At 45.7% G+C, this 12,199-nt stretch overlaps 1 protein-coding gene across 2 annotated transcripts; it reads left to right on the top strand.

Moving 5' to 3' along the window:
- The first annotated feature begins 9 nt into the window (after positions 1-9).
- LOC110502743 (suppressor of cytokine signaling 3) lies at positions 10-11,516 on the top strand. Of its 2 annotated transcripts, XM_021581001.3 has the most exons (4): positions 10-1,462; positions 2,073-2,188; positions 2,968-3,340; positions 7,981-11,516. In XM_021581001.3, the coding sequence occupies exons 3-4, from the start codon at positions 3,245-3,247 to the stop codon at positions 8,569-8,571; spliced, it is 687 nt and encodes a 228-aa protein (XP_021436676.3). In that variant the 5' UTR covers positions 10-1,462; positions 2,073-2,188; positions 2,968-3,244; the 3' UTR covers positions 8,572-11,516. The 2 variants fall into 2 exon arrangements, with proteins under 2 accessions (XP_021436676.3, XP_021436677.3); XM_021581002.3 differs by lacking the exon at positions 2,073-2,188 and having other exon boundaries at positions 1,187-1,462.
- Positions 11,517-12,199: the final 683 nt, after the last annotated feature.

Below are 12,199 nucleotides of genomic sequence, written 5' to 3'. Positions count from 1 at the left end.
TACAGAGCCAGGTGGTTCTGTCCGGGACCTGACTTTGAGGGTACTTTATGGGCACCTTGAAATCGCACCTCTATCGGCTACACATTTAGCTATCAGGGGTAGATCAATATTCTAAGGCGACAAATATTTACTTGCATGATAGCCTACATCATTCAAGTGGCCTTACAGGCAGAAGGCTTTGGAAATTGCAAAGATAAACTACCCCAACTCGGGTTCCTTATAGCAGTGTTTCCCAAACTCGGTCATGGGCTCCTCTGGGTGCAAGTTTTTTGTTTTGTTGCCCTAGCACTACACTGCTGATTCAAATAACCAACTCATCATCATGCTTTGGTTATTTGAATTAGCTGTGATGTTCTAGGGCAAAAAACAAAACGTGCACCCAGGGGTGCCCATGACTGAGTTTGGAAAACCCTACTTTCTAACCTGTACCCTCACGCATTGAGTACCTGTATATAGCCTCGGTATTATTTTGTGTTACTTTTATTTGTTTACTTTCGTGTATTTAGTAAATAATTTCTTAACTACATTTTTTAAACTGCATTATAAGTAAGCATTTCACGGTAAGGTCCAGGCTGTATCACAACCGGCCGTGATTGGGAGGGCTCACAATTGGCTCAGCGTCGTCCGGAGTTTGACCGGTGTCGGCCGTCATTGTAAATAAGAATTTGTTCTTAACTGACTTGCCTAGTTAAATAAATAAAAGGTATACACCGGTTGTATTGATCTGGATTTTATTTTTGGAGTACATTATACCCTACAGAAGGGACAGTCTATACAACTTACCATACGAGGTCCGGAGCCTGCTGTTTTTCTGTTCTACATGATAATTAGTTGCACCCACCTGGTGTCCCATATATAAATCAGTACCTTAGACGGTAACAATGAAAAAACGCAGTGTGACTGGCGTCGATTCCAGAGTTGAGTTTGAGGGGCCTACAGTATGTTGTGTAACACTTTGTTTATAAGTGCAGTAGGCTAGTCGTCAGTCATGCTTGAATTGTGGTTTTTATCAAGGGTAGTCTAAGCAAACGGCTTCAACTGTTTCACCTTGTCAGAGGAGTGGATGGGAAGGGAGGACTCACCAGCCAATAACTACGGGAATCTTCCCGTAAAAGGTCACGCACTGATTATTTATTGGCAATCTGCCAAAGCGCGCGCATGTGTGTGTGTTTACTGGAAGAACCTCAGAGCTAAGGAGGTGGAGCCTTCGCTCTACTCGTTGACCGCGGTAACACAGCTACCTCCGTTTGCTAGAGAGAGAGAGAGAGCGAGAGAGAGAGAGAGAGAGAGAGAGAGGACACCGACGTCTTTACCGATACATTCCTCTGTCGGTTAGAAGAGGCCGTCTATTCAGAGTTAATGACAAAGTTAATAAATGATTTAACACATAGACATTCGGGGACTTTGGATATTTTCTCCCTGGAGAGGAACGCTGGAGCCCGGGACAGGAACAATCTCCAAGGTAAATAAACTGGCTGCATACCCGGGGCATAGAGTGCTGCTGTTGCTGTACATGGTGCATAAAATAGCATACTGCATATGTGTGTAACAGTGCACATGTTAAGCAAGACGTTGCAATTGCGCAAAAACATGATTATCATAACGGCGATATGGGAAGCCATTTGTGCCTCCAAAAATATCACAGGGAACCAGCTCTACTACAGGCAGCTTAATGGCGCAATGCAGAACAGGACTTTGCTTTTGGGATGTATTCTACTCATTCTCTTTAGTCCAGATAGACAGTGCTATGTTGTACACTCTTGGAAGGAAATATGCCTCAAATAACCTTTTGGTGTTCAACAGATTGCCACATACCTTTTTTCCAGGTCAAAACTGTTCCTTGAGGAACCTCTCTGAAAAAGTTATTCAAGGAACCCCTGTGTAAAGCATATAACAGTAACCTTTTTGTGATGCAAGGGGTTCAATTTTGAACCTATTCAATAATATATTGTAGTGGCAATAGCCTATCAGAATATTGGAGGCATGACTTTTAGTTATTCTTGTCCCCCCTGTAAGAGTAAATGTTATTCATGTTCATCATGTTAACCCTTTGCTATATTGAAACATTAAAGGTTGTTCCAAGAACCCCTCAACAAACCGAAGGTGCAAATATGAACCCATTGACTGCAATGGCTCCTTGAGGAACTCCAGGTTTCCTCGAGTCAGCCTACACTCTTAGAATTAGGGGGTAAGTCACATTTCAATTTTGTGGCTGGTAGGGGCCCCAGCTCAGCTCAGACAGACACCATGTTTAGCAGCTGCAGAGCGGGCAGTTATGGCTTCTCTTGCCGATTCAAGTAACAACTAGCATCGGTACTTGGTGAATGGAGATCTATTCAATATGGAGCTGGGCCCATTACGTCTTGCTCCAAATGCACTGATCAGCAGCACAGTGAGACGGCCAGACCCACCCACCCGGGGGTAGCCTATTTACCATGAAACCCAAAAGCACTGATCAGCAGCACAGTGAGACGGCCAGACCCACCCACCCGGGGGTAGCCTATTTACCATGAAACCCAAAAGCACTGATCAGCAGCACAGTGAGACGGCCAGACCCACCCACCCGGGGGTAGCCTATTTACCATGAAACCGGAGAACCATAGAGCTCTGCTGGTGAAAGCAGCAGGCTGCATGGGAATGAGGTTATTTATTCAGAATGAACCTGGACTCATTCATAATAACCCGTGTGTGTGTGAACACAGTTATTTGGACCTTAACGTCAGAGATGATAATGACCTGACTGACAACAGGGATCAAGGTTCAAACCTCTAGCTGAATGTTTGTCGGTGTGTAGCTATGTGTGTTTTTGTGAATGTGTTTTATATACAGACGATTTACTCCACCATGTGTTGGCCTCCATATAGAATCAGTGGAAAAAGACTACTTCACACCTTTGAAGTGTTCACGAGAAAATGTATGATAACACATTTCTGCCCCCTGCTCTCTCTCTCGCCTTTCTCTCTGCAGCTGTCTGCAGTGGGTGGTCTCTCTGAAGTCCTCTTTGGACTGCTCCTCAGTGTCATCGCTCTGGGAAACGTGTGTGCACCCCTCTCCCCCCTCCTTCCTCACGCCCTCACCCTTTCCCCACATCGCAAACCCTCTTCATACCTTCTTCTCTCTCTCCCTCCTGCCCCCTACTCTCCCTCGCCCCTCCCTGCTCTGGACCCCCCACCCCTCGGTCAACGAGCCGAGCGTGGGGGTCAGGGCGCCATGGTAACCAACAGCAGGCGCGACCCCCCCCACCATGAGCAGCATGACCCCCCCAGATCCCAGAGGTCAGGGGTCTCGTGTGCACCCCCTGCGCTATAAACCCTTCAGCTCACATGCACACTACCAACAGGTCAGTTAAATACGTCATGACTGTGTCAGTCAGCTCCACATGTACTCGAGGTAAACTAGCTAGCCTTTTACTGAATGCAAACCCATTATTCCTCCCCAGTCTCTTGGTTTGTCCAATTGTTGTCTTTACAACATAGTATAATATGGTTCCTATTGTTGATAAATCAATCCACTTTTATTGGTCGCATACACATATTTAGCAGATGTTATTGTGGGTGTAGCGAAATGCTTGTGTTCCTAGCTCCAGCAGTGAAGTAATATCTAACAATACAGACATCTAAAAAGTTTAAAATATAATTAATAAATATAGAAACATTAGGATACATATACATTGTCCTCGGAAAGTATTCAGACCCCTTGACTTATTCCACATTTTGTTATGTTACAGACTTTTTCTAAAAAACAATTTCCTCAGCAATCTACACACAACACCCCATAATGAAAAAGCAAAAACACGTTTTTAGAATCTTTAGAAAAACAGAAATTACTTTGCTATGAGACTCGAAATTGAGCTCAGGTGCATACTGTTTCTATTGATCATCCTTGAGATGCTTCTACAACTTCATTGGAGTCCACCTGTGGTAAATTAAATTGGTTGGACATGATTTGGAAAGGCGCACACCTGTACATATAAGGTCCCACAGTTGCATGTCGGAGCAAAAACCAAGCCATGAGATCGAAGGAATTGTCCATAGAGCTCTGAGACAGGATTATGTTGAAGCACAGATCTGGGGAAGGGTACCAAAACATTTCTGCAGCAATAAAGGTCCCTAAGAACAGTGACCTTCATCATTCTTAAATGGAAGAAGTTTGGAACCACCAAGACACTTCCTAGAGCTTGCCTCCCAGCCAAACTGAACAATTGGGGGAAAGGGGCCTTGGTCAGGGAGGTGACCACCAACCCAATGGTCACTCTGACAGAGCTCTAGAGTTCCTCTGTGGAGATGGGAGAACCTTCCAGAAGGACAACCTTTCTCTGCAGCACTCCACCAATTAGACGTTTATGGTAGAGTGGCCAGATGGAAGCCACGCCTCAGTATTTTATTATTTAACCTTTATTTAACTAGGCTATTCAGTTAAGAACAAATTCTTGTTTACAGTGACGGCCTACCAAAAGGCCTCCTGTGGGGACGGGGACCTGGGATTAAAAATATATGACAAAACACACATCACAACAAGAGAGACAACACTACATAAAGAGAGACCTAAGACGACAACATAGCAAGGCAGCAACACATGACAACCCAGCATTGTAGCAACACAACATAACAACATGGTACCAGCACAAAACATGGTACAAACATTATTGGGCACAGACAACAGCACAAAGGGAAAGAAGGTAGAGACAACAATACATCACACAAAGCAGCCACAACTGTCAGTAAGAGTGTCCATGATTGAGTCTTTGAATGAAGAGATGGAGACAATGGTCCAGTTTGAGTGTTTGTTGGAGCTTGTTCCAGTCGCTAGCTGCAGCGAACTGAAAAGAGGAGCGACCCAGAAATGTGTGTGCTTTGGGGACCTTTAACAGAATGTGACTGGCGGAACGGGTGTTGTATGTGGAGGATGAGGGTTGCAGTAGATATTGCAGATAAAGGGGAGTGAGGCCTAAGAGGGTCTTTCAAATAAGCATCAACTAGTGGGCCTTGCAATGGGTATACAGAGAGGACCAGTTTACAGAGCAGTGTTGAGTGCAGTGATGTGTCCTATAAGGAGCATTGGTGACAAATCTGATGGCCTAATGGTAGTCATACCTTGTGGATTGGTAATAATCTGAGAAAGATGTAGGGAGTCCCATTGCTTTAGGACTTAGGTCAGGTGGTTTAAGCATGTCCCAGTTTAGGTCACCAAGCAGGCCTAATTCAAACTTAGAATAAGGGGCCAGGAGAGTGCTTAGGGCAGGTAGGGTACAGGCCGGTGCTGATGGAGGACGATAGCACCCAGCAACAGTCAACAAAGAGCTATTTGAAATTTTAATGCTTAAAACTAGCAAATCAAATTGTTTGGGGACAGACTTGGTGGAGACAACCAAGCACTGAAGGTGATTCTTGGTAAAGATTTCCATTTCTCCACCTTTGGAAGATCTGTCTTGCCGAAAAAGGTTATTACCAGAAAAGTTAACATCAGTATTCAAAACACACTTCCTTAATTAACCACGTCTCAGTAATGACAAACACATCTGGATTGGAGCTGTGAACCCACACTTTCAATTGATCCATTTTAGGTAATAAGCTTCTAGTGTTAACATGCAGAAAACACAGGCTTTTACGAGAGCAGAAATCAGTGAAGCAGATATCTGAGCACAAGTCAGAATTGGGACTAGCAACAGTAGATGGGCCAGGATGTACATGCACATTTCCAGATATCATCAACAGTAATACAATCAAGGCACAGCATAGTGAAAGGCACATGACAGCATGCTTTGAGTTTGCCAAAAGGCTTCTAAGAAACAAGATTCTCTGGTTTGATGAAACCAAGATTGAACTCTTTGGCCTGAATGCCAAGCGGAATGTCTGGAGGAACCCTGGCACCATCCCTACGGTGAAGCATGGTGGTGGCAGCATCATGCTGTGGTTACGTTTTTCAGCGGCAGGAATTGGGAGACTGGTCAGGATGGAGGGAAAGATGAGCGGAGCAAAGTACAGAGAGATCCTTGATGAAAACATGCTCCAGAGCACTCAGACTGGGGTGCTAAGGTTCACCTTCCAATAGGACAATGACCCTAAGCACAAAGCCAAGACAACGCAGGAGTGGCTTTGTACAAGTCTCAATGTCCTTGAGTGGCCCAGCCAGAGCCTGGACTTGTACCCGATCAAACATCTCTGGAGAGACCTGAAAATAGCTGTTCAGGTCTCTCCAGAGATGGATCTGCAGCGAAGAATGGGAGAAACTCTCCACACACAGGTGTGCTAAGCTTGTAGGGTCATACCCAAGAAGAATCTAAGCTGTAATTGGTGCCAAATGTGCTTCAACAAAGTACTGAGTAAAGGGTCGTAATACTTATGTAAATGTTATTTCAGTTTTTTTTTATTTGCAAAAATGTCTGAACCTGTGGAAAAAGTCAAGGAGTCTGAATACTTTCTGAATGTACTGTGTGTGTGTATGATGGGATGTACAGACATTATGGAGAGAGTATGGTTAGAGTATGTAGTATATCTGAAGAATAGTATATGTACAGCAATAGTTAAATAGGATAGGCCTTGACTAAACAACATTATAGGGTAAAAAATTGTATGTAAACATTATTAAAGTGACCAGTGTTCTATGCCTATAGGGCAGCAGTCTCTAAGGTGCAGGTTTGAGAAACCGGAGGGTAGCCGGCTAGTGACAGTGACTAAAGTTCAGGGCAGGGTACTGGGCAGAGGCCGGCTAGTAGTGACTATTTAGCGATCTGATGGCCTTGAGTGAGAAGCTGTTTTTCAGTCTCTCTGTACCAGCTTTGATGCACCTATACTGACCTCACCTTCTGGATGGTAGCGGGGTGAATGAGTGGCTGAGGTCCTTGACGATCTTCGTGGCCTTCCTGTGACACCGGATGCTGTAGATGTCCTAGAGGGCAGGCAGTGTGCCCCTGGTGATGCCAACATTGGGCAGACCTCACCAACCTCTGGACTGTGCAGTTGCCATCCCAGACAGTGATACAGCTCGACAGGATGCTCTCAATGGTGCATCTGTTAAAGTTTGTGAGGGTCTTAGGGGCCAAGATGAATTTCTTCAGCCACCTGAGGTTGAAGAGGGGCTGTTGCACTTCTTCACCACACTGTCTGTGTGGGTGGACCATTTCAGTTTGTCAGTGATGTGTACTCTGAGGAAACTTGAAGCTTTTCACCTTCTCCACAGTGGACCTGTCAATGTGGATGGGAGCGTGCTCCCTATGGTGTCTCCTGAAGTCCACGATCAGCTCCTTTGTCTTTTTAACGTTGAGGAAGAGGTTATTTTCTGGCACCACTCAGCCAGATGCCTCACCACCTCTCTGCCGGCTGTCTCGACATTGTTGGTAATCAGGACGACCACTGTTGTTGTGTTCAAACTTGATGATTGAGTTGGAGACGTCCGTGGCCACTCTGTCATGGGTGAACCGGGAGTGCAGTGAGGGTTGCGCACACACCCTTGTGGAGCCCCCGTGTTGAGGATCAGCGTAGTGGTGTTGTTGCCTACCTTCACCTACTGGGGGCAGCCCGCCATGAAGCCCAGGACACTAATTTAGTTTATTGGGTACAGGAACAATGGTGGACATCTTGAAGCAAGTGGGGACAGCAGATAGGAAGAGATTGAATATACGACAGTGTATGTATCGTAGTTATTGTCATCAACTATTTTTAAGCAATAAAGCACGAGTGGGTGGGGTCTATGGCCAATATACCGTAGCTTAGGGCTGTTCTTATGCACGAGGCAATGTGGAGTGCCTGGATACAGCCCTTAGCCATGGTATATTGGCCATATACCACAAACCCCCGAGGTGCCTTATTGCTATTATAAATTGCTTACCAATGTAATTAGAGCAGTAAAAAAGGTTTTGTCCCGTGGTATACCTGTGGTATACAGTCTGATATACCATGGCTTTCAGCCAATCAGCATTCAGAGCTCGAACCACCCAGTTTATAATATACAGTAAGTAACCTATTCTTCTCCTTGCTCCAGGTGCTGTGTGCGGTGCGTAAGCTACAAGAGAGTGGGTTCTACTGGGGTGCGGTGGGGGGTCGTGAGGCTAGCTCTCTGCTCCGCTCCCAGCCCCCCGGGACCTTCCTGGTTCGAGACTCATCCGACCACCACTACTTCTTCACACTGTCGGTCCAGACGGCCCGCGGGACCAAGAACCTCCGTATCCACAGCCAGGGGGGAAGCTTTTACCTGCAACCCGACTCGTGCTGCACACACATGCCCCCGCGCTTCGACTGTGTGCTCAAACTGATTGGACACTACATGGGGAAGGAGGGGCGAGGTGGAGAAGCAGCAGGGGGAGGGGAGGCTGGGGTAAGGGAGGGGGGAGGCACGGCTGCGGCGGCAGGGGAGACTGTGGGGTCGGGGACTGGGAGTGTGTATCTGATACACTCAGGGGGAGAGAAGGTTCCGTTGGAGCTGCGTCGACCCCTCCCCTCCTCCCTCTCCTCCCTCCAACACCTGTGTAGGAGGACCCTGAACGGACACCTCGGGAGCTCTGCCAGCCCCGACACACACCAGCTCCCTCACACACTCAGGAACTTCTTGGAGGAATACGATGCCCCTATCTAACACACACATACACACAAAAACACACACCCTCACACAGTTCAGGTTTGGGGTTTTCCCCTCTAACGGTTGAGGATAGGATTTGGAAAGGGTAAGCTGTTCCAAATCGATGCCACTGCTTTCTTACCAAGGGGAGCCTAACATAGGTAACCATTGATACTCCTCCACTCCTGGACAGACTGTTAATGGGAGTTAAGATGAGACTGGGGGGAGGTTAAAAGTCGTTGCCCTCTCAGCCAGTGACCCAATCTCCCAGCGGGTGCTGTGATTGGGTAGTCAAAAAGATTGATAGGTCGATAATGCAGACCGTGGACACGCCACACACAGTGACGTGTGTGGCTTTAGGAGTATAGCCAGAAGGTTGTTTGGGGTTTGTTGTGCTGCTGTGGCTAAGGTATAGCTCCTTCTATTGATCAATAGAGGCTTTCATCTCCTCCCTCCCTTTTTTCTCCTGTTTGACATGTAGAATGGGCTCAATGGACTGTGAGAGGGAGGAAAAGGAAGCGAGAGACAAGGAGAGAGGCGTAATGAGAGTGTGTGGAGAACAGCAGTGTGTCAAACGAAGGGGCCAAAAGCAGAGTGAAAGTGTTTGTGGTGTCGTACACATTTCCACTGCTGTATGCCAACTAGCATAGCCTCATAGGAGGGTGTGGGGGATCATGGCTGAAGACAGCCACGAGCCTCACAAACATACACAAGACACCACTTACATACAGCTTACAGTGCTGTGAAAAAGTATTTCAAATTTTCTCTACTTTTGCATATTTTTTTATTTTTTTCTCCCCAATTTCATGGTATCCAATTGTTTTTTAGTAGCTACTATCTTGTCTCATCGCTACCACTCCCGTACGGGCTCGGGAGAGACGAAGGTTGAAAGTCATGCGTCCTCCGATACACAACCCAACCAAGCCGCACTGCTTCTTAATACAGCGCATCCAATCCGGAAGCCACCCGTACCAATGTGTCGGAGGAGACACTGTGCACCTGGCAACCTTGGTTAGCGCGCACTGCGCCCGGCCCGCCACAGGAGTCGCTGGTGCGTGATGAGAAAAGGATATCCCTACCGGCCAAGCCCTCCCTAACCCGGACGACGCTAGGCCAATTGTGCGTCGCCCCACGGACCTCCTGGTCGCGGTCGGTTATGACAGAGCCTGGGCGCGTACTCAGAGTCTCTGGTGGCACAGCTGGCCCTTAACCACTGCGACACCCGGGAGGCCTACTTTTGCATATTTTTGATACTGAATTATCAGATCTTCAACCCAAACCTAATATTAAATACAGGGAACCTGAGTGAACAAATAACAGTTATATACTTATTTCATAAACACAGTTAGGCAAAACCCAATGCCCCTGTGTGTGAAAGTAATTGCCCCCTTACACTCAATAACTGGTTGTGCCATCTTTAGCTACAATGACTGCAACCAAATGCTTCCTGTAGTTGTTGATCCGTCTCTCACGTCGCTGTGGAGGAATTTTGGCCCACTCATGCAGAACTGCTTTTAAGTCAGCGACATTTGTGGGTTTTCAAGCATGAACTGTTCGTTTCAAGTCCTGTCACAACATTTCAATTGGGAATAGGTCCGTACTTTGACAAGGCTTCAAATTTGTTTCTTTTTAGACATTTTCATGTAGACGTTTGTTTTGCATCATTGTCTAGCTGCGTGACCCAGCTGCGCTTCAGCTCACAGACGGATGGCCTGACATTCTCCTGTAGATTTCTCTGATACAGAGTCGACTTCATGGTTCTGTCTATTAAGGCAAGTGGTCCAGGTCCTGAGGCAGCTGAGTCATGCAGCAAGACAATGATCCAAAACACACAATCATGTCTACATGAAAATGGTTAAAAAGCAACACATTTTAAGTTTTGGAATGGCCTCAAAGTCCAGACCTAATCCAAATTGAGATGTTGTTGGAGGACTTGAAACAAGCAGTTTATGCATGAAAACCCACAAATGTGGCTGAGTTAAATCAGTTCTCCATGCAAGAGTGGGCCTAAATTCCTCCACAGCGATGTTGGAAAAAATATGCAAAAATAGAGAATCCAAAATGGGGCAAATTATTTTTCACAGCACTGTAACTGCAACTTTGGTAGCTCTTCTGTTAGAATGTGATGGAGATGCCTCTGTGTCTTTGTCTTTCTTCCCATCTCTCCATCCATCTACTCGGATGTATGATAACACTAACACCGCTTGCTCGCTTATTTATATAAATAGATCTCTCCCTCACTCAACCCCAAAGCTAACAGTGGATATTATTTTAGTTCCTGGCAGGCAGGAACAACATGTGTCCCAAATGCCACCTTATTCCCTTTAAAGTGCACTAGCCCTGGTCAAAAGTTGTGCACTGTATATGAAATTGGGTGCCATTTGGGACACATTCAGAAACAAAAACTGAAGCCGAACATAGTCAGTAGTCCGGGGGGGGGGGGGGTTGAAGGGTGAGGGAAGAGTGCTGAAGACGAGTATGGCTGAGGCTGGATGAGGGGGGGACATGCAAGGATGATTGGGGGAGAAGCGGTAAGAGTGAGTGAGGGATGAGGAGGATGAATAGGCAAGATTGTTTTCACACTGGGCCACAGACAACAAATCCTTAATTTGAAGATGATGATGATGATGATGATGTTGTGTTTAGCTAAATGTATGTCTTCCTGATAGGAGCCTAGTTAGTAGAAGAGCAACGGTTGTCATTTTTAACATCTATTATCGTCATATCAACCTAATGTGTAGCACCAGCTCAGCTACATGTGTGTGTCAGAAGTATTTGTCTTTTATAAAGACTGCTCATAACCTCGCCACTAGACTGGCAGACAGTGCAAGCCCAACTATCTGGAACAACAAAAAACGAAAAGCATTTCAGAAGAGAAATTAAAGATTGAACTTTGCACATATTTATATTTCTAAGATATTTCAACAATGTATATTAAAGAGCACTATTTTTACAAAATTTAACTGATTCTCCTTGTGCCTTCATTTGTCTGTTGGATACACACATTTCTGTCTCTCTGCTTTTTGAGTATCACACTTAGACGGTGTAATCAGAAAACAAGTGCTATGGTTTAAACACATACAATGAGGTTTCCTGTACTGAGAATGCACACAGATGAATAAACACAATCACACTTACACAGAACATCTCGCAGCTTTCTCACACCATAAAGGAAAAAACACACCTACACAGTTTCATTTCTACATTGTGGTTTCTACCTCAAGTTTTTTAACTCGAAGGTACAGCTGCTTTAGCGCTCTCATGCAACTAGCCAAACTCACAACCACACGCATGCATGCACACACACAAACAAACCCTCACACACACCTTTACCGATACTGCCTCCCCTTCTCCATGAACCGATTAGATTACATAATTGACCATTTGTTTATGTTTTTCTACTTCACAAACGTAACACAAAACAAAATGCCATGTAGGGGCAGCGATAGCTTAGCTTTAGGCTGTATGGTAGACGCGCATCACTCTAACAAACACAGATTCCAAAACCAAATTACTTTATTCCACAGGTTTCCAGTGTGTACAGGTATCCACAGATCTTCAAGTAAGTAACAATACCAATGGTAAGTATCTTCAGGTACGCACAATTATTTCCACAGAGATAACAATTAGGATGTGGTAAGAAAAC

The sequence above is a fragment of the Oncorhynchus mykiss genome, chromosome 23, assembly GCF_057628025.1.
Source record: "Oncorhynchus mykiss isolate SJ-2025 chromosome 23, ASM5762802v1, whole genome shotgun sequence".
Taxonomy (NCBI): Eukaryota; Metazoa; Chordata; class Actinopteri; order Salmoniformes; family Salmonidae; genus Oncorhynchus; species Oncorhynchus mykiss.
Note: the sequence above shows the minus strand (reverse complement) of the source record. Positions and strands in the feature narration are given on the sequence as shown.